General features: G+C 39.7%; 1 protein-coding gene across 2 annotated transcripts in view; it reads right to left on the reverse strand.

Moving 5' to 3' along the window:
* Positions 1 to 1,235: 1,235 nt before the first annotated feature.
* Positions 1,236 to 22,861, reverse strand: part of kitlga (kit ligand a) — a 32,920-nt gene continuing 11,294 nt past the window's right edge. For both annotated transcript variants that reach the window (XM_037768780.1, XM_037768779.1), the window contains 9 exons: positions 11,896 to 12,006; positions 11,274 to 11,330; positions 10,668 to 10,820; positions 9,763 to 9,943; positions 6,663 to 6,713; positions 4,810 to 4,904; positions 4,452 to 4,561; positions 2,808 to 2,869; positions 1,236 to 2,684 (listed from right to left, as the gene is read on the reverse strand). In XM_037768780.1, the coding sequence (XP_037624708.1) occupies positions 2,851 to 2,869; positions 4,452 to 4,561; positions 4,810 to 4,904; positions 6,663 to 6,713; positions 9,763 to 9,943; positions 10,668 to 10,820; positions 11,274 to 11,330; positions 11,896 to 12,006 (777 nt within the window). In that variant the 3' untranslated portion in view covers positions 1,236 to 2,684; positions 2,808 to 2,850. The remainder of the gene's footprint in view (positions 2,685 to 2,807; positions 2,870 to 4,451; positions 4,562 to 4,809; positions 4,905 to 6,662; positions 6,714 to 9,762; positions 9,944 to 10,667; positions 10,821 to 11,273; positions 11,331 to 11,895; positions 12,007 to 22,861) is intronic.

Below are 22,861 nucleotides of genomic sequence, written 5' to 3' on the forward strand. Positions count from 1 at the left end.
TGAGATATCTGCAAATATTATTTGGACTGAATTACGGATATCTGCAATTGTCATTTAGGATTCGTGTGACGAGTCGAGTGTCCTTTTCAGTGACAGCACTGCTGATATCTGTCTAGTTATCTATCTTTCTGACTAGTCAAAACTGAATTACAGATAACTGTCCTTTGGACTGTGAGAATGATGTTATAGATGTCTTGAATAAAAATTCGGACGTGTCACAAATGTAATGACAAGTCAAAATGACGTTGTTAATATCTGTAATGTTGATTCTGGATGGTCAAACGTAGCTAATAAATGTTAAAACAGCTTGCCACAGTTGAGATGTTTCTTTAAAACCGTTGCCTTTCTCCTCACAGCTCTGATAAGATCTTGTTATCACCGAGGCAGGGAGCACCTCCAGCTCCTAACTTATCAGATCTGAGAGTGCAAAAAGGAAAGGAGGCAGGGAGGGGCACATTAATTTAATATCATAATGAGCCTGAGGGGCTTCTGCTATTGCTATAATTACATACACGTGCATTGAACAATCTCACGCCAACTGTTTGGATTTGACTACCAGTAAATGATTTCCTGCCCTTCACATGGATTTTTGTACACTGGAGAGAAACAACTCTAAAATATCACCACGCTTCTTTAAACAAAAAAAAACAACTTTTGAAAGTTACACCATTGTGCGGCAGTTCAGTATGTGAAGGAGATGACAGTGCACTTCCTTTGACAGTGTATTATGGCGCAACTTTAAGGCAAAATTGATATTTAGGTCTGCATGGCATTCCCATGTGGCGAGCTTTGTGGATCGTGAAAAATAACTAAGGTGCATTTCTGCAAATTTCATAAACAGTGGTATCATCCTTCAGCATTTCATTAGCATTCCAATCTGGATAAATGCACTAACTAGCTTTGTCAGATTGTCTATAATGGGTTTTATTATACAAGCACAACACTGATACTGGACAAAGGCAAAGTTAGTAAGAACAGATTAAACCGTATGAGTGACAGGTCTAAGCTAATGGGTTTGATGTGCGAGTATATTTGGTCATTGAGTGGACAGCCAAGAGTTGATAGCTTGATTTAAAGGTGCAGTGTGTAGGATCTGGCGGCATCTAGCGGCGAGGTTCAAGATTGCAACCAACTGAAACTTCTCCCATGTGCCAAGCATGTAGGAGAACGACGGTGGCTTGACGCGAAAACGTGAATGTCCTTCTCTAGAGCCAGAGTTTGGTTCTGGCGGCCAGCTCCGTGAAGAGGACCCGCTCCCTAAGTCGATATAAACAGCTCATTCTAAGGTAACAAAAACATGTTTCTTATTTCAGGTGATTATACAATAAAGAAAACATACTTATTAATATTATATGTCAATTCCTGCCATTGGATCCCCCTAAATGCGACACACTGTTCCTTTAAAATGTTATACTAAATAGCATTTGTATATTCAGTCTTTTTTTATTTCGCTCTCTTTTTACACACTGTTTCTTACTTTTACAAATTTTAATGATTTAGTTTCTTTTCCTTTCATCGAGGAATGGCCATCAAAAAATCTCCCCTGTAACAGTTTTTGCTTTGCAAGCATAAAAGGTGAGATAAGTAAAAAAAATAAAGGCATTGTTGAGCTAACATTTACTATGGGAGGCCCATCGTTGCCTTACATGCGTCTAACACCTACGTTCTGAATTCACCTTTAAAAAAAAAAAAAAAAAAAAAAAAAATCCTGGATCCACAGAAGTCATCCCTGATACTCGCTAGCAGAATGTCATTGCAGATTGCAATGGTCTATATGTAAGTTAATCAAAGCAGCATATTTTGTATATATGTGTTTTGTTCTCCATGTAATCCATTCACACAACCTAAATCACCCGAGTCATATATACCGACAACAACAACATCATCACACGAGGAAATGTAACTTGTTCAGGAATGTGTTTTTTGGGTTTACGATGTGTTAGTATATAGATTGTTCTTTAAATGTGACCCATTAGTAGAGGTGCTCTTAAATGATTGCCTGAAACATTTCAGTTGTATCAACAGCAGCAGCTCAGTGCTGCCACCAATAAATAAATACATCATACACCCCCATGGGTACATGCCTAAACCAGACAATGTGACTACAACTTGGAACTACAATGTTTAACATTATATTCTTAAGGAAACCCTGGACTAAGAGGAAACTGTAGAGCTGTTGTGGTTAACGTGAGGGTCACCGGAGGTAGTAATTCATGCCTCAGTTCATACAAGCGATAACCAGTGTCAGTCAGTCTCTGCTTTGCTATTTGAAGATGAACTGGTGGGCCCCAAAACACAGGCAGACTGTTGCAACGTGCTGAGGGGGAAGTTTTCCCCCAATGAGTTCATGATGCTGCAGGTTGTGATGGACGATTCCAGAGAGGAGCCAGAGAATCCAGTAGAGGGGGGTTGCGGTACAGGGTTTTTTCCCTCTGCTAAAATCTCAGTCTTTTTCAGAAGCATGGGGTTAATGCAGTCTTACAAGAAAGGCAAGCTTATCCATACGGCAGCAGGCGTGGTTTTTCCAGAAGAATCTTGAGCATGGCATGAATCTGCCATCGTTAATCTGGAGAGCAGTCAAAAACCAAAGGCCTTTTTACCTTTGAGATCTCGCTATGGAATACAGCTTCATGTTTGTTTGTTTTCATCACCTTTGGACACCAACATGAGAAAAGAGTAGAGCCCTGTGAGAGATGTGGGGAGAGGTTTGAGATCTGAGTGACACGAAAGGATTCAAACAGCTTTATTTTCAAAACTATAAAAATGTTGTCGTCATGATAATTTTAACGTGATATGAAAAAGCTCACCAATTTCGCTGAAGAACATCGAAGGGCAGAAGCGTTACGCTATTTAAACGTTCAACATGTTTCTGTAATTAAAACAGAGAGAAAAATATTAGACAGTAAACTTCACTTCCTACAAGGCTGATGAATCAGCAAAGACTGGCTGATATGTGGACGGTGTTGTTGCGGTCATGGACTAAATGAATGGAATGAAGAGTTCAGTTCTATACCAGCAGGTATAAAAACTACAAAAACAGCTTCTATATAAGCACATATTCTTATGTCCAGGGCCAGAGTAACCTGCTGGGGGGCCCCGGAGCTAACATTTGCTGTGGGCCCCTATTAAAGGGGCGAAACTGTGATTTAGTATTGTGCTTCAATGAAGTTTATCAAATTGAAGCAGCAGAGGCCGAAATATCATAATATGACTTTTGATCCCTGGTATGACTCATGTTAATATTGCAATTCCCATGCAATTCATGCAACTGGATAGCGGTTTTCATTATGCCCCCTCTGTCTACTGAGTTGCCATTTTTTTCAAACCTTTTCATTTTCTTTTGTGACACAGGCATTCTGTTAAAAAAATGGAAGCTAAGATTCAATTAAGCCTCAAACCCAACCCAAACAACCCTGATGACGTCTGACATTTGAAGAATGCACAGTGTTGCTAATGGAATATACTCGACACTGCATGTATTTGTTGATTCTGTTGAGTTTATTTTTCTGCTCAGGTTTAGTCAATGCTACCTAAGTGCTAGCTTTTAACTCCTTTAAATGAGTCTGAGACATCCATGTTACAAAACCACTGGGAGTAAATACTCAAATATGTGAAAATATTATACATATTAATTAGGAATGTCAATCGATTCAAATATTTAATTGCGATTAATCACACGTTATTTATCTGCTCAAAATGTACCTTAAAGGGAGATTTTGTCAAGTATTTAATACTCAAATATGCTGCTTTATGGAAATGTATGTATATTTGTATTATTGGAAATCAATTAATAACACAAAATAATGACAAATATTGTCCAGAAACCCTCACAGGTACTGCATTTAGCATTAAAAATATGCTCAAATCGTAACAAACTGCAGCCCAACAGGCAACAACAGCTGTCAGTGTCAGTGTGCTGACTTGACTATGACTTGCCCCAAACTGCATGTGATTATCATAAAGTGGGCATGTCTGTAAAGAGGAGACTCGTTGGTACCTATAGAACCCATTTACATTCACATATCTTGAGGTCAGAGGTCAAGGGACCCCTTTGAAAATGGCCATGCTAGTTTTTCCTCGCCAAAAGAGCATTATTTAGCCTCCTTTGTGACAAGCTAGTATGACATGGTATCAGTATTCTTCTAGCTTAAAAACTGAGCCTGCTACAACCTCCGAAAGATCGATTGTGGAAATGCATTATAGAAATTAGTGGCATTAAAACAAATTTGCGTTAACGCGTTATTATGGCGTTAACTTTGACAGCCCTAATATTAATCTAAACTTTAAAGGACCACTGAATAAATGTAGAGCCTCTCCAACTTTCTGCAGCGATATGGTGCGAAGCAACTAACCAATTTGCAGTGTGAACAGGCAATGAGTCACATAAAAGGGAAACGTTTTCTATTCACATTTTGACTGTAAATGTCAAATAGAAAAAAAAAACTGCTCACTTTTCTGATGTTTCAACATCTAGTGGAGTTGCGATCACTTCTGTTCCTGTGATGAGTCCACCTTCTCCAGGATTCTGTTGAAGATCCTCCTCGTTCCTCCATGATCGAACCTGTTTCGGAAAAAATAGTTTTAATATCAAAAGTTCTCAGTTTGGAAATCAGTTCCAGCTGAAATCAACACAACTCAGATCTACGAAGTCTGCACAGCATCTGCAGAAAGTTGAAAGGCTGTTGCCGGGCTGTCATAAATTCCACGGAACAAAGCGGTATCTCCCGACAATAAAACAGTCCACTAGCAGTCCTATCTCCAGAGTGCCTCATGAAATGAAACAGCTCAGGGGGTAAAAGGTCAGCTCACCTTCCACACAAGCAGGAATACGAGAGCTAGGAGTGGAATGAACAATAAGGAGAGAAGACTTCGCTCCACCACCTCAGTCAGGGCACTCGTTTCATCTGGGACAAAAAAAAAGAGAAAAAACTAAACATCACTTTCTCCCCTTTGAATATTTTTTAGTAACAAATCATAATGCAAAAGACTCTGAAATATCTGTTATGTTTGTTACTCCCCTGCAATAATGCAAATATGTTACGTTGGTGATTTAGGGATTGTTTTATTCTTTATTCTGCATTCATTGTTCATCCAACTTTTAATGTCTACATTTCAATATTAACTTTTTTTTCTGAGTGTGATGTGTGAAGTGTTTATCACAAGAACACATTAAGCACTTTTCCACACAACATTTAAATCATCATGTTGGACCACGACTGGCTTCCAAAATAGTTGTGATGTCCCAACATCATGCTGGTATGTACACATGTTAAACACAGCTTTAACTTGAGCACAGAAAGCCGTCAGCAGATCCATGTGGAAACCACCTTCTAGAGTTAAACTCTGCACACACAGTGTATCACACACGAGTTTCAAAGAAAAACAACAAGAACACACAGAACACTGTTTTGGGTGACGTGGGGCTTTCAAGTTTTGTCAAATGATCGTGTTCTTGTCATCCATCAATGCTGACATATACACACACATGACATAAAACAGCCACAAAATAACAACTATGAATGACATCTTTCATTGGTTATTTTCCATTTCAAGAGACAGAGTGCTCAGCTGAGCCACTGTTTGAACAAAAAGGGAAACTCACTTCAATGCTACTTCTGTGTTATTACAACACGTTTACAGTATGCTGGGATTTCATAAACATTTCATTGAGCACTTACACAGTATTATTGTGTGAGTTAGAGGAATGTCAAAGTTTCAAAATGTCAAAGCAAATTTGTTTTAACGCCAATAATTTCTTTAACGCATTAACACAATCGATTGAGTGAAGATACCGGTATCATATGAAACTAAAAAACTAACGAACCCATCGGTACCAACCGTGTCATACTAGCTTGTCGGGAAGGAGGACAAATAACGCTCCAAACTTGAGCTAAATTTTGGCGAGGAAAAACTGTCATGGCCATTTTCAAAGTGGTCCCTTGACCTGAAAATGGGTTCTATGGGTACCCCATGAGTCTCCCCTTTACAGACATGCCCACTTTATGATAATCATATGCAGTTTGGGGCAAGTCATAGTCAAGTCAGCACACTGACAAACTGACAGCTGACGTTGCCTGTTGGGCTGCAGTTTGCCATGTTATGATTTGAACATATTTTTTATGCTAAATGCAGTACCTGTGAGGGTTTCTGGACGATATTTGTAATTGTATTGTGTTGTTAATTGATTTCCAATAATAAATATATAAATATATTTGCATAAAGCAGCATATTTGCCTACTCCTATGTTGATAAGAGTATTAAATACTTGAAAAATCTCCCTTTAAGGTACATTTCGAACAGATAAAAGAATTATGTGATTAATTTGCATTAATCGCGGACAATCATACGATTAAATATTTTAATCGATTGACAAAGCCCTATTCAGTTTCTATGCAAATAATTTACATTCTTCTAAAAATGTAGCACATTGCAAGGGTCTCAACAATGTGGGTAGAGAAAAGTCAGACAAGATAAGACACGAGACATACAGTAAGACGTCATGAGGAATTTGCCCCGCAGAGCCCCATCAATCAAGTGACAGCAGCTCGGGGGAAATGGGCCGACAACGTAGCCGACAAAAGCTGCTGCTTTGACACACCAGCTGGGCTGGTTTTGCAACCCGAACACAGACCTGACACTTGATTTGAGAATTGCAAACTTACATGGTGTGCAGCCCACACAGTCTGAGCCTTTACTGCTGGATGGTGGTGATTCTGGGAAAAAAAAAAGAAAAAAGAAGAAGAGATGAGTTGTTGAGTTTGGGGTTACGGGAGGAGATGAGCAAAAAAGGGAAAAAGGAGTGTTAGTGCTGTGTGATGAAAACATTTCATTGTCAGGTGCTAAAAAGTCAACTCAACGGCGCCTTTTTTTACCTCCCCACCGCACACACACACAAAAGATCTAATCCGACCACTCTGGCAAAGAAAAGCCAAGCGCTTGGGAAGATTGGAAGATTGCTCTGTAATCAACACGTACACAATCAGGTTTCGGCCCTTTTCTTCCCATTCACATGCGCTACCTGGGGACACCTTCCCTCAGTCCTGTGACTCAGCCGTGTCTCAATGGGCCGTCTAAGCACTGAGACCGTTTTGAGTTTTTATCTTGCAAAGTTCTTGTGAAGCAATAATGGTTCCTGGATTAAAAGCTTCTCGAAACGGCCACAAGAGATCTGTCCTAAATAGAGCCTGTTCACAATAGTCCAAAGAGGGTGGCGGGGGTTTTACAAGCAGAAGTGAACTTGTGACTGGAATGTTGCTGGTTTGAATCTGTACACCGGCTCAGTGTGGGAAGTGTGACCTACATCGTCAACTGTCGCTAATGTTTTCGACAACAAAACACTTAAAAGGTCCAGTGTGCAGGATTTGGTGGCATCTAGCAGCGAGGTTCCAACTGAATACCCCTCCGCTCACCCCCTCCCTTTCCAAGACTGCGGTAACGTGAGCTACAGAGTCCATAACCGAGGTAACGCTGTCGTAGCTTTCAGGATCTTCGCCTCGCCTACTTTAGAAGCAACAAAATTCAAACAGCAGCTGGCGGTACCAACGTTTTGCACTCTGTGCCTCACGTTACCGCAGTTTCACAAGCGTGTTGGAGAACTACGGTGGCCTTCAGGTAAAGTCAAAATGCAAAAGGCTGTCTCTAGAGCCAGTGTTTGTATTTATCTGCTCTGCACAACTGTAGAAACATGGCAGAGAAACCAAGCCCCCAGGAAGAGTGCCAGGCTTTGAAGCCATTTTCCATAGTGGCCAAACCATGAAATTATAACTTCTGGGTCCGTCATGTGATGCCATTGAACCAAAAAAGACTGTTTCCCATAGACTTACATTGGGAAAGAGACGTCTGTAACTCAATGGATATATCTTTTTTTTTTTTTAGGTAAATCAACTTTCCTGTACGAACGCTTGAATAGCCCTTATTTAAACCAGTATGTCCTAAAAATGCACTAATAGCTGAATCCAGAGTTATTTTTCGTGCTGCCGTTTCTGTGAATGAGCCCGTGACTGAGCAGCTGGGAGGCGGGAAAAGGAAACACTAGTGCGCCTGCCATATGGGCCCATGGATGCAGAAGATTGCTGGGCGATTAGGGCAATTTTATACTCGGCAGTTAAGCCATTTTTGCTTCATGCGCCTCTGTATCCAGTTCTCTTTATACATCCATGGGTGCAACATGGTGAACTCCATGAAGAAGACCAGCTCCCTATGTAGGTATAAACAGCTCATTCCAAGCTAACAAAAACACAACGATGCTTAGTTTCAGGTGATTATACACTATTGAAAACCATAGTTGTGAATATTATATTCCATTTCTGTCCTCAAAATGCTACACACTGGCCCTTTAAAACGCTAAAACTTGGTTAACCCCCCAAAAACCCCAACATATTTTCTCACATATCACTGGCGGTATGAGAGCATTTGAATTTATTTGCTGAGGTTTTGAGATATCCACATCTGTAAAGCATCTCACCAGAAACAGTGCTCTGGTTACTCACAGAGCTCGATGTAAACACATTTTATTGGTACTACTTTTATCTGATTAAAAAAAATCCCTAGATACATTACTGTCTGCATGGCTAGACACAACCAGAAGTAAGTGACAAAATGTGTGTTTTGTTTTACTCTTTGAAAGCTTTACTCAAAGCTCTTGCAGCTCTACGGTAAATGTGGAGCTTCTGCTGGTATTAATGTGACAAAATGTTAAGCAAATGTTCTCAGGATTACATTGTTGGCAGACATTCAGGTGATCTTATCTCGCTCCTGACAGGATCATGGGCCGGCTTCATTCCAAACCCATCTGAACTGTGAAAAAGAAACTCACTGACTCGCAGACACAGTCTGTGTGGATCGTTAATGTTGTATTTGTGTGAAAAATACAGCAGTTCTATAACAAAATGGGGCTCATCCCATCCTGCTACATGTAAGTGCACTTTGTTCGCCAAATGCAATGTTGTTCATGAGGAGATAAAACCACACTCAAGTCTCCGCCAGAGAAAGCTGGACTGACTGTTATCTTCTGCCGGTCTTGTTATTTTATTGTTGTATCCTGTGGTTTAAAACATCTCACACCAGATGGGATGAACAGGAGTGCCCAGTGTACAGCTCACCGTTTGGAAATTACAACTGAAGCATACCTAAATCACCGGGTTAACACCTGCGATAAGCCAGTTCAAACAGGTCATCTCTGAGCTTTTTCTCCACAGAGGTAGAAATCACAGCTGTGTCTTATTTTTCTTTTAACAGCCCCGACCCCGCCTGCTCAAATAAAACAAACGTACGCCCAGTTTACCGCTGATTTGAATATATATAGAAATACTGCGAAAGTACCAAAGCGTGTAAACATGATCTAGTAGAAAACCCAAAATACAAGAATGAACCTGAGAATGAGCATCATATGTTTCCCTTTAAACAACCAATTGACTGTCAAAACTGTTGATACATTTTCTCCTTGATCTAATCGATTGATCGTCTAAATGTTTCAGCACTATGTATTCATTAATAAAAAAATGGCTTGTTCTAGGACATCTGCGCTGACTTGATTTTTTACTATCAACAAGGAAGATTCCAAAAAAGGATCTTGTCAAAGTCATTAAAATTGGATTATCATTTAATACTCATCTTTGATTTCATAACCAGATGCATACCAAGAGATACACAAACCTGTTGTAGTTCATTGATGTCACACCTCACTGACATGCTGAGTTGCCAAAAATACTAACTCTGTTAACAAGCACAGCATAAAAATACTACATATAATTAAATATTCACCTTTTAAATATGCTTCTGTTGTTGCTGTGTATGGTGTTGTGGGACAGGTAGGAGGATCACAGTCATCTGAATCTTCTTTATTCTGTGCAGCTATGAGGAAGTCTTTGACGAAGTCAAAGTATCGCACTGTCGGCCACCTCTCTTCCCTGTAGTGGCACTCAAAATCATACATGATTGGCTCCTGCAAAGACAAAAAAGACTCACAGTTTCTCAAAGAGATTCATGTTTGACTTTAAGCAGTTAATTTCAAGGGGTTTAGTTGAGAGGATTAAGTTGGCTTTAAAGCTGTAAGTAAATCAAACAGCATATGATATGATTGTCGCCCTGGTTCTTCACCTGGTGCATCACAGCCACAACAGAATTTTGTAGATTTTTGCAGGTGACACTGCAACTCACCAACAGGTTTATAAAACTCCCAGGGTCATCAGTGTGGCCACACATAACAGCCATTAGCTCCCAAATCACTGACCGTATCGACGGACTGACATTATATGAACAAAGCAGCCTTTTATGTGACGCCCTATGATGTGAGCATTCGTCAGTCATGCTAGTTTGTCGGCCTCATGAATCCATAGCAGGGGATCTATTTCACATGTTCGTGTACAGTAAGCTGTGCTCACCACATGGCTACATCAATGACGTGCGACCCCTAAGCTATGACATTAGCGTACATGAACTCTGGATATTCTGCCATCTATTTTTGTAGTTTGAACATAATTTAAAATTACCTCTCGCTGACATAAAGGTGGACAATTTATGGATTTCAGCTTTAAATATTTAAATCAAAGCAAAGATGTACTTCAAACACTTTAAACCACTGCAACAATGAACATGCTATTTATGATTTTGCTTTTGTCATTGGACACATTCAATAGGTCTACAGTACAACCACAATATGAACTTACCACAGACCCCATGTTGAGCCGCAGTTCTTGGAGCATTTGGATGAATATGCTAATATCTTTTCTGTTGGATGAAATGTTTCCAAACTTGTGTGCTAAATCTTGTAAACTCGCCTCCAAGTAGAAGACGTTTAATTTTACCCAACACATCCCTCCCTAGAAGAAAAAAGAGCAGAGATATGGCATAAAATGAGCAATAGCAAGTACGGTGTGAGAATTGAATACATAGTGGTGCTAATTAGATTCACAAAAACACGTCTAATAATCCTCCCAGTCAGACGTTACTTTCACAGTTAAGACTGCACTTGGCAGATGACACAATACACTCTACAATAATCATAAGGTCAGCTGAAGTTTGGAGCGAAGGTGTGGCTGAGGAAAAAAGGTAACCAAAGGTTTCTTGCTATTGGGAGCACGAATGTGAAGGTCTGTTATGTTTGTGTCAATGTGAGTAATGATAAGGACATCTGCTCATTTGCAAATTCAAAGGTTTCTACTGAAAAGTTGGAAGTGTGAATATGCTAAATTTCACACAAATCTGGTCATCAGATTTTGGTAATTATCATTATTCCCCATGATTTACTGTGGGCAGATAACACAATATCTTACCTCTTCTTTTGGAACGTAGTGTACAGGAATTTTGTAATCTTTAGGAATATTTTGTCTCTGTAGAAAGAAAAAGAAAAAGTACAAAAACATTAAATTACAGACAAATTGCATTTAAATCCTAAAAAGTAGCAATACAGCACATACATTTTAATTTAGAAATAAAAAAAAACTGCAAACACCTCAAGTGAATATACCTGCAAGTTAATTGTGTAGTGTGTAGACAAAAAGTCACTTAATTCTTTGCCAAAACAGGACAATAGTTTCAGTTAGTGAGTCAAATGTATAGCAAGTTTGCTTGCCAATCTCTTTTGGTATGTTTTTTTTTGTCTGTATCCTCCAGCTATATTTTCTTATGTTGCTGTGTTTGGGGCGTTTCTTTGCGTCAACCTCTATAAAAACGTAGTGACAAGGTGCCAGATTGTAAGCATGCATCCAAGAAGAATCAACGTAAATGGCGGACGCAGCGCCACAAAAACTCAAGAACATGTATTATAAAATGACATATCCTTCCAGCCATGATTGTGACCTGATAGTTCCTCATCATATGGTAAAGTGATATATAATACACATAATTAGACTGGGGCTTTAGCTTGAAACGTTTGAATTACAATATTGTCCTTACCAAAATAGAGAGTCTCGAGATGTCATCTGTCACTGGGTTGACGTCAAATTTACTTGAATGTACCCCAAGCGTGATGAACAGCAGTAAATGGACACAGACGCGTATCCAAATCTGTAGGTCAAAAGAGACAAACAAGGCGTTTTGACAATTAGTCACATCTTCTAACATATAATAAATAATATCAAAAACAACATGAGATGATTGTTTCATCTACAGATAATCCTCAACTCATTGTAACCAATGTGTCAATAGGGGACACTGGCTTCTCTGCACACAACAATGACAGACAGAAGAGAAATTTGCAGATTTTGCAGGTGACAACTCACCAACAGGTTTGTTAAAAAAGTCATCAGTGTGGTCACACCTAACAGCTATCAGCCTTCCCAAACCGCTGACCATATCTACGGGCTGTCATTATATGCATAAAGCAGCAGGGATGTGCACAATTTTGAGAGCCTGTTGCTCTAATCTGAAAAAAGGGCGACCATCTAATCGAGCATGATTCAACAGTCAAACCATCAGATCCCCGTATCTCTACAGAACGCACACTTAACTGGGCGGCGTGATGTAAACGTGACAAGCTGTGCATTGTTCAGAAGCATATGTGGAGATTTGTATTCACAAGGCATCCCATTCGTTTTACCATTCGTCACCTTAAAAAGACTCACCCGGAGCCGTCAACGGCAAAGATAAAAAGTTCGGATGCTGCAGTGTCACACAACAATTAAATTTAATTTAATTTTATATAGCGTCAAATCACAACAGAAGTTATCTCGAGACGCTTTATATATAGAGCAGGTCATAGATCGTAATCTATAAACAATGTCAAGGGGGGCAGAGGGCACCGCTTTGCGTCATGTTTAAAAAAAAAAAAAATGTAATCTCTGTGTGTCGCAAAGACATGCTATCATAACGTAATAAAAGTTTGGAATATATGGTGATTTCATTTAGTCCAAGTTTTTAACAATTATGGGCTATTCATATTATGCAACTACAACAGCAACAATAAAACAATATATATTTTTTCCTTCAGATGGGCCGCTCAGCCAAAGAGCCCCAGATGGCAAAGGAGCCTTTTTGGTTACGCAAGGCAGCAATAAAATGACAAGGCGCCGTGATTTATAGTGATTTTACAGCAACTTACAGGTGAAGCCCTCAATAAAACAGGATGCACAGTGTGTCATGTCGCACCGGTATTGTAAAAGAAGGGAAGTGAATTATCAGTGTCGTCACGGTTGTCGACCATCCCTCGGGTCCAGTTTATGTCTGTCTTAAATTAATATTAACGAGTCTCAAGTCTGTGTAAAAATCCTTAGTCGCTTGCAAAAAAATGATTGATTGGCACCCATGCTGCTACTGAAATTAAATACGTCTGTGTCTTTAAGTTCATTGATGCCATGGGAAAAATCGTGCCACTTTTCCAAGATAGAAACTTTAGACTTCTGCAATGGTGACGTCAACCAACGGAAGTTTTGAATGTACCATTTAAGACATAATACCTAATTTTTCACAGCAGACATTTTGACTTGTCATCGCAGAAAAAAAGCAAAGTGTTACTAATAACATTAACAATGGCTTCATTCCACTCAAGTGTACCAGTAAGCCATGACAGTGAGCCAACAAGAACAATACCAGGACCCTGTAACTAAAGGAGCTTAATGGAATTAAGACATCATTCATTTTATTATTTCCTCCCGTGCTTTTCTGTTCTGGCTTGGATCTATTTTTTGTTAAGTTTATTTGGGTAAAGTAGTCCTGGATTCTTTTTTTAGGGCAGGCATAAGCATCTAAAGACCACCTGAGGAAGATAGACTGAGTAAATGAAAAAAAAAAAAAAAAAAAATATTTATATTCCTCTCAACTACTTTAAAATGTGATAGTTCGTCTTCCGCCAGGCAACATTTCTCTTTAAGTAAACAGAGACTCCTTTCATACAGATGCAAACTAGCAGCTTTCATCTGTTTTAAGTGGTCGGATCAGCATTTTTCAGACCGCAGGTGAGCTGTCTTCAGTCGCTGTCACACTGCTGGTGCTCAGCCGACTTTTAGAGCCGTGAGAAGGGTAGATTTCGAATAACTGACAGTCATGTCGCAACACGGTGTTGTTGTGACATGCAGGTAAGTGATCTAACGCTATTAGATCTCATCGTACATGTTTACATCGAGTGAAGCTGAGATCATCAGATATAACTTGAATAACAGAAGATATTATCATAATATGGATCTGCATGTGTCAGTATTTAGTCTGCACATTTCGTTCCATTGCCAGCATTGCCCCGTTGACAGACGATGTAGTGTTTTGTCTCCTAAATTTGATGTCTATATCAGGGCGGTATCAGTTTGAAAAAAGCAACATAATGCCCGTTTTGTTTGCCAGGTCTTAAAGTGGTCGATAAGCGAATGAGTATTGAAAGGAACAGTGAATTTCAGTTTCCATAGTTCTACTTAAATTAAAGTCTAATGCATTCACAAGTGATTATCAAACTTTGAACTACAGAATTTCAATCAGTCTGTAATCTTTGATCGTTTCTAAGAGTATCTTTGGGAAAATCCTTTTTTTGAAATGTTAAAAGATGTGGGTTTTGCAGTTATGAATGAATCCTTAAAGTTATCCTGTGGAACTTTTGACCACTAGTAGCACTATGGAACACTTTCACGAGTGGCTCCCTGGTTTTGTTTGTATCACACATGTGCATGAGGACAAAGTTGCACGCGGGTGGCTGATTGACAGCTGCTGATAATAATGCAAACGTAGCAATGCGCCAACAAAAGGCAAGTGAGGAAGGCTGCTGGATGTAAACAATGCACAGATTAAAACAAATATATTTTTAAAGATCACCTTTGCCAATGGATACACACAGTCCTTCTTAGTAAGGAATACTGAATGTTAACAAAACTTTTTGTTTGCTTACAAGGAGATTTTAGGTTTGAAGTATTTTACTGCCTAATGGAGCTGCGTTGGCTTACCGTACATTAACAGCTGCCATTCATTTGGCTGACCTCCTATCAGCTCTCTGTGCCAATCGGACCATATTATGCAATGAATCCGCAGTTCTCCTCTTAATAGAGATTAGGGCCAGCCGAAGCCTAACCCAAAAACAATTCAGCAACCTTGAAAGTGAACCTCCTCTTTGGTGAATAAAGCTTTAGAGTGTTGCCCAAATGGGGCTCAGTAAGAGGGATAGAATGTAATAGCGAGCTGAGCCATGTTTAATCTTCAGGCACTTCAACCGGTAGAACAGGATTTTGTTCTGTAGTTTATTTAAGCAAAGGTTTTATGACCATGCTCGCGTTTCTGTAGCAGCTTGTTGCTTTCTACATTCATACTTTTGCCGTCTACACTTTCCCTTGCCAGTTTGGCCGTTTAGATGCAAAGCAAAGTCCACCACCCACGTTCCTCCTGTCACTATATATTTGTCAAACGGAGCCACAACAGGAAGAGAATGGAACAATGATCCATCAACAGCAGGAAAGACCGAAGGAAAAGTGGCATGTAAAGCTCAGATGGGAGATAATTCAATTCCACCAAGCTTCTACTGCTCACCAAAACGAATCGCCTTTCAATAGCGGACAGGGACGATAAGAGATTAGCAAAAGAGAAATGATTGGGGTCTCGTGAAATTCATCAGTTATGCCTCACCCTCTGCATGTCAAGAACACATTTGTACAGGATGCAGTGTATGAAATCAGAGATGCCCCAGATACAACTTCAGTAGGCTACATAAGGTCAAGGATTTTGCAAGCAGTCATGAAACAAGATGTTCAGCAAATCAAAAATGAACCCCTAAAATTTTAAAAAATCTTAATAGATTCCACTGCTTTTTCTATTTTGATGATCTTTGTCTTCTCCAAAACATGTGGAGCTTAATAAATGTTATTCAGAAACTTCCAGACGTGACCAGTCACAAGCAAACAATCTCAAGTGATATCCAAACTCACTGACATATGATATTATCTCTACCTCAAACGTGCAGAAAGTGTTCAACACTTGAAGTGACTGACTGAAAAACAAGCATGTTGATCTGTTTTTGTGTGGTCTGAGCGGACATGTGGTGGCATGAAGGATTTCCTCAGGGTGTCAGCTGCCAGGAACTGTGAAATATCAAAGTTACTTGCATAGGGGAAGTGTGTTACAGCTGGGAGCCTTATGGATAGAACAAATCTATGTGGTTTCTCCATGTGATCTGACACTCACTGAATTTTGTTGTCTCGGTTCAGTAGGTCAAAATCCTCGCTTTAGTTTATAGGATTGGGTGCAGGTTTATATTTTAGAAAAGGCCACCAGATAGTCCAGCTTTTAAAATTTTGCATCAAGTTGCAACAAAGCACAAGAGCTGATGTTTATTTAATGGCTTCATGACACTTTCACCATATGTGGTTTCAATGAATGGGAATTTCACTCAACACTTTCTCCGGCACAACCCTGCAAAGTTTGTTTAAAGGATGATTCAGTAGGTGGTGGCTACTAATGCTTTCACGTTAAACAAACATCAGACAGAAAATGAAATGATATGCTTTCTAGATGGGCTGGAAAATCATATCAAAACTAAATCAGTGGAAAAAATAATAAAAAATGACCACGGCAATTTGGTTTCGACAGAATCCAGTGCAGAAAGGCTTGAAATACAGCCGAAAACCAACGAAGAAGAGCCGTCACTTCGAAAGCCTGGTGTATGTTGTGTCCTTGTTATGACATTACACATGTTGGTCCCACATCGTCAGGCACTTGACTTCTTTCAATTAGATGAAAATCTTCAACACATGCAAACATTAACAGAAAACCAATGAAGTTTCTCTCAACATGTTTTTAAACTATGTAGAGTAAAGCCAGTAAAGGGGCAACTTGCTCTGCACACATGTTCACACTCTTCATGCTGCGAGTAGAGCAGCTGTGAATGGCTTGCAGAGCTCATAGTTGCCATTATTCTTTGAATAACTATGGTCATCCCTGTGGCTTTTTTGTGAGGACAAGTATGGCCAAGTAAACACAGCCGTATACACAGCAGGATGTGATGTGTGAGTGACGACAACGGCATCGGCCAACATTCCACGGGCCTTTATGAGACAGACTCACGGACCATGAAACAAGCCAGCTGAAAGCTACTAATGTCAGATGAACCGCAAGTTCTGACGAGGTTTAAATTTCACTGGCGCTTTTGGTGCTGGCAAGTTGTGAAGTGGCTTTCCGAAACATGAAAAGATTTTCGTAAGAGTTGGTGGGCGGATGGGCCTTGGGGAACGGAGCAACGGATACGATTTTGATGGTGGTCCAGTTCTGACGTTTCTGCCTTTTGACCTTTACTTCCAGTAACTATTTGGACAGCATTGATGCATGTTTGGACTTGCCAAGGGCCTGTCTTAAAATGGATGAAGGGAAATGTTGTGAACAGCACTTTTGCGGGTGCATAATTTTATGTTTTTCTACACTGTTTAATCAAAACATGCCAGGATCTTTTACATTGATTAAATAATTGATGACTGAAAGTTATAGCAAAAAAATATCTAATGGCAGGATTCCTAGATCTGGATTGCCAACACGGTATAATTAATTGCTAGGTTTCATGGAAATCCATTAAACGTTTATGAGATGTTGACAGACGAACAGAGAGCCAAACCTTTAACCTGTTTATTGGATCTAACAATTTGCTTTTACAATCATTTTACTCCTCTGGAAATTGTTTGTCTATCTCCTTTGCTGTTACTCACCAGAGGTTAAGCCTACCACCAAGGATTTCTTCACGCAAAAACTTCTGCTGACTCAGCACCTGCTTGCAAACCTTTGGCTATCACAGATTGATCTGTCTAGATGGCTCCTGTTGGACTTTGTAAAACTTTCTTCTATTATGTCAATCTTTCTTCTATTATGTAAAACAATAGATTGTATATAAGAAGTGGACTTAGTCAACGTGACGTCACCCATTGTTTTGTGGACTACGGTTTTGAAGCTTCAAGTTCGGTATTTTTGCAGTCGCCATCTTGGTTTTTTGCAACCAGAAGTGACACGGGAGTGTGGAGCTAAGTACAACCGAACGCTGAACAAGCCAATTTTGGGCGACCAAAATGTTACAATTAACATTCATGAACTGAAGACATACTGTGAAAGGGTTAAAGTTGTGAGGACAACGCCGTGGTAGTGACCTGTCAATCACAAGGTAGCCCCGCCCTAAAGCATCCCCTGCTTTATGGTCTATTTGACTCTAAATGAGACCATAATTTACTAAATGAACATCATGCTGTATTGAAGAAGACTTGAAACTAGCGATTGAGACCATAAACTCATGTTTACAATGTTTACTGAGGTAATAAATCAAGTGAGAAATAGAGTCATTTTCTCATAGACTTCTATACAATCAGACTTCTTTTTGCAACCAGAGGAGTCGCCCCCTGCTGGCCATTAGACATAATGCAAATTTAAAGCACTTCCGCATTGGCTTCACTTTTCGGAACCGGAGGTTGTCGCCTGTGTAAAAACACCATGTTCTAAGAGAAGGTGGGAAAATGAGAGAAGACTGAAGGAAAAGCTGACAAAGGTGCACTTGCTGTTAAGTCTTGAGATCTGTGTAAGTCAAAGCTGTCACACACATGCACACACACTCCATGCACATACTGTCAGTGAGCTAGCTAGCCACAGCTAACATCTGTACTACTGTTGCACTGGCTGTTTGTTGCCAAAAAACAGGGACTAAAAAACAGACAACTTTTCGTGAATAACAAGGGGCAAAAATATACTTAAAATTCATCTAAAAATCATCTTATCACTCCCAACTCATCAAAATATCGCAGTCTAAGCTTTAAGCTATGAAATTCTAGGTAACCCTTTAGTATCAGTTTTGGACGTGTCAGAGGCAGCGTGTCAGTTTATTATATTCGTTATACACATATACAGTAGATACATATATGAAATTTGACCTTTGCATTTAAACAGTGGGCTGCTGTAAAACAGCCCGGGGAGCGAGGCTCAAGGACACTTCGACATGCAGACAGTAGGAACCGGGGGTCAAACCGCCAACCTTGCGGTTAAAGGACGACCATTCTACCGACTGAGCTACAGCCTCCCATGCATAGTCTCTTTTCAAAATAAACTTCCAGCGGAGGTTTACTTAATTTTTAATACTTGCAAAACAAAATTACTTTGTTAGGTTTAGGGATATATTTTGGTTTGGGTTAAAACAAGTATGTTTCTTATGTAAAATAAGTGCGCTTCTTACATAACTTGCATTAGTTAAGTACGGAAGTTACATAACAATAGTAAAATAAGTCAACGTTGACTTGGTTTCACACAAGACACAAACGGCGGTCTCCTGGGTGAAAGTCCTGTTTTTGTTTGTCCCATCTGACCTACCCTCCTGCCCGCCCCATGCAGATTTTCTCGCTCTTTGTAGCCTACTACTTCAGTTGCTCTGACCGTCTAATAATGACGCAGATGGGTTTACGTCTCATACAGACGCTAAAGGGTGCCTCTGTGCGTGGTATCAGATGTCGAAGAGCACCAAGCCGTGGTATTTGACGAGTTGGGTGTGATAACGGGTTGCAAATTCAGTCCGAACACGCCTTTACACTAGCCAGCCACTGGAAGCTTTTACTGTGAAGCAGCTAGAACTAGGCTAAGTGCAAGCGTATTCATGGAGGCTAACGCCTGTGCTAACTCAGTGTGCAATAGAAAAATGGTCTAAATCAAGATATGGAAATTTATTTTAGTTTATTTGTTTTGTCATCGGATCATATTTAAATATTTAGAGGGGGTAAAAAATAGAAGCACAGTGAGTTGTTAGTATTATCGTTGTGAAGAGCTGCAGGCACTAGATTATCAAACCAACATCGTGGGCTCCAACCACTTTTATACAAACAGTATGGAAATTCAACATATAAGGGGTGCAATAATAAGCATGCAATTGCTATCATATACATGAAAATGCAACTGTGTAGCTGTAAACTATTACATTTTCATATCATAAATCCATTCAGAAGTGGGTTTCGCAAAATATCTCAATAAGTTAAATAAAGTGCAACTATGCTTGTAATGGGTGGCTTCGCAAACTATAGGCAGAGTCGTGACTCAGCTAACATGCTATGGAGAAAGCAATATTTATATGGAAATATTCATTGCTACCATGCATGGGATTAAAAAACAGCACTCTGTGGTCATGGTTCTACAACGTACAGTATATGTATTATTGTATAGGTTACTGGCTGCACATTACTTAGAGAAGACTGGACTAAGATAACTATTTAGGGGTGCAGCCACTTCAGTTCGGTTTTACTAAAATAAGTTACAGTGCTTAAAGAAATCTATTTGAAATGTAGTCTCCTACTCTAAATCTTTATAATGTAGATTGCACAAGTAAGTAATTTATTCTATTTTATCTATTGTAGTTGTTGCAGTATATGAATGTAGACACATTCTTGTAAAATTATCAATGTTATTTGTCACACTTAAAAAATGTAGACGGTTATTATTGAGGTCAACCCATATTCACACGCTGCTTACAACATTATTATAATGTTGTGTGATGCAGTACTAAACCCAAGAGCCCAAGATCCCAACCAAGAAGCAAAGTGGAGCAATAATTCTTATCTTATCGTGAGCCGCCTTATCTCAACAAGGAAACAGACGAGAAAACATCTCAGTTAAACAATACCCGTGCAAAAACAAACACATCTGGTTTCTACAAGTTCCAAAAGAAATGCTCATGGTCTCCCAACACACAGCTTGGGCCAAAATCATCAATAAACAACAAGGCTTCAGTGAGAAAAGCGAGATGACTTCAACTCACTCATTTGAATGTTTCCCTGACACTCTCTGAGTGACCTTACGAGACTGAAGCCACAGCTGCACTGACACGGAAAGAAATTATTTCCCTTGCTGAAAACGGTCGCCGTGTCTATCTGGAGCACTAAAAACGATGCTGTCGCTGTGTCCTTATTAAAGCAAATCAACCATTTTTACTCTGCAACAGCAGAACCACCTGATACCAAACCCAAAGTGTTGAACAGTCAGGTGCAACCCTCCAAACTAAAGCCCCCTTGTTCGTCAGGTGCATTACGGCTCTCGAGGCCTGCTCGCCCTCATCATATTGATGCTGAGGATGATTATCCCGTCTCATTTTCCACCACACTTTGAACCCGAGGCATCATTAGCTGAACAGGCTCTCCAGACTGCCAGCCTCGTGGCCCTCTTAACCACATAATCTCATAAAATCGGAACACAGGGCCTTGGATGACATTAGTCCATAGCAACATGCAGCCTGTTTTGTCAGAGAGATGGGATATTTCATCCTAATCTTTTGCCTGGATAATTGTTTTGAATTTTGCCATGCGATATTAGTTCCCATGTGAGGATTAAAACATGGCAGATGATAAAGGCTGTGCAAAGAAAAAAAAAACACACCAGGCTGCTGTTGTTGTCCAGATGTTCTAGAAATGATCCGTGCTAAGGTTAACCAGTGGTTTCAAATTAATGCTTCATTCAGACAGCTTGTTTTCGCCCTTTTGACCAGGTCTTTTATTAAATTGTTTTTGTGTGGACAAATATAAAAACATTACTTTGTATTGAAATATAAACCATCGGTGTTTAACATGCCCACTCAATCACCAGCCACAATCAAATCCCCCTGATTATTAATATTTAATTCTTATGACGTAAAATATTTATATCATTCAGCACTTTGTACACGGTGCCAACATCTTCTATTGCTTCATGCTGTTTACTGACGTGTTTCTCTCCCAGACCACACTGTAGAGAATCATCAGGTCACAGGACATCAGGAAGCACGTTAGACACATTCACAAGTTCACATCTTAATCAATAAACTGCACAGGAAAGAGGCCTCGGTGCTCAGGAGGCTGCTTTTACCTCGTAAATTCCATAAAGATAAGACTACAAAGACAGCTGCATACGTATTTCTCATCAAAATGTCGGATTGAGCTTGCAATGAGTCAAACAAGATTGCAGTTATCACCAAATCCGTTACCTTGATTATGTATGAGAATGTCTTGTTAAATGTATTTTCAGGCCATAAAAAGGCACAACAAAGAGGCTAAAATAACCAAGCCCCGACACAATAAATGGAAGTACGCTAGATATTCCAAGCGACTGCAGCTCACTTACTTCACATGTAAATCAAATCAAGCATCTGAGAACATTCAGTCTGCTGCTGCTGCTGTCTGCTGAGGTGTACTTAGAAGTACCAATAACACAATACACTTCGAGGTAATAGAGAGGAGCCGGGCAATTCTATAGTTCAATTCAATTTTATAGAATCTAAGTGGTTGTGCGGAAGCTTAACAGGCACTTGTCTGTCAAGCGTGGGGTGGTTCTTGGTTGTAATGACTGTTGCACACTGTAGTATTATCTCTGGATGATGGATGATTAGTAGAAAAGCATAACATAACCTTTCAGATTGGCCGTCTTAAGTTTCAAATTCACCAGTGAAAGCTTCTCATACAGACTGTCAACATGAAATGAGATGCGTGGCTTGAGACAAAAAACACTATTCAGCTGATTCTCAGGGTTTTTGGAAATATTTCTTACAGTTTAACTTGGCAGTCGCTAGCAAAAATGGATGCAATAAACTGTTTTTTTCTCACTCCTAATAGCGATACCTAAACTCTGGGTAGTGAGTACTGATGCAACACCATTGCTTTCTTTTTCCCAAATGAATAACATTGAATAAGAGCTACCTCACTGCATGGAACTCATTGGGATTCATATTTTTGCACTAAGGTTTGCTAAAGATTGTGTCGATGGACTGCCATGACAGCATGAATACAATACCATGGATCTGGCTAATACCTGATCACATAGTAAGGTGAGTATCTGGCCGAACTTGATACGGCAGATTGGATCGGTGCATCCCGACTTGCAAAGGGCGAGATGCTCGAAGAACAGATGAGCAAAAAGTTAACAAATATAATGAAAAAACAGAGCGTGAGACATTAATGAATGCCTTACTGAATGACAAATTTAA

This window comes from Sebastes umbrosus, chromosome 4 (genome assembly GCF_015220745.1).
Source record: "Sebastes umbrosus isolate fSebUmb1 chromosome 4, fSebUmb1.pri, whole genome shotgun sequence".
Lineage (NCBI taxonomy): Eukaryota > Metazoa > Chordata > Actinopteri > Perciformes > Sebastidae > Sebastes > Sebastes umbrosus.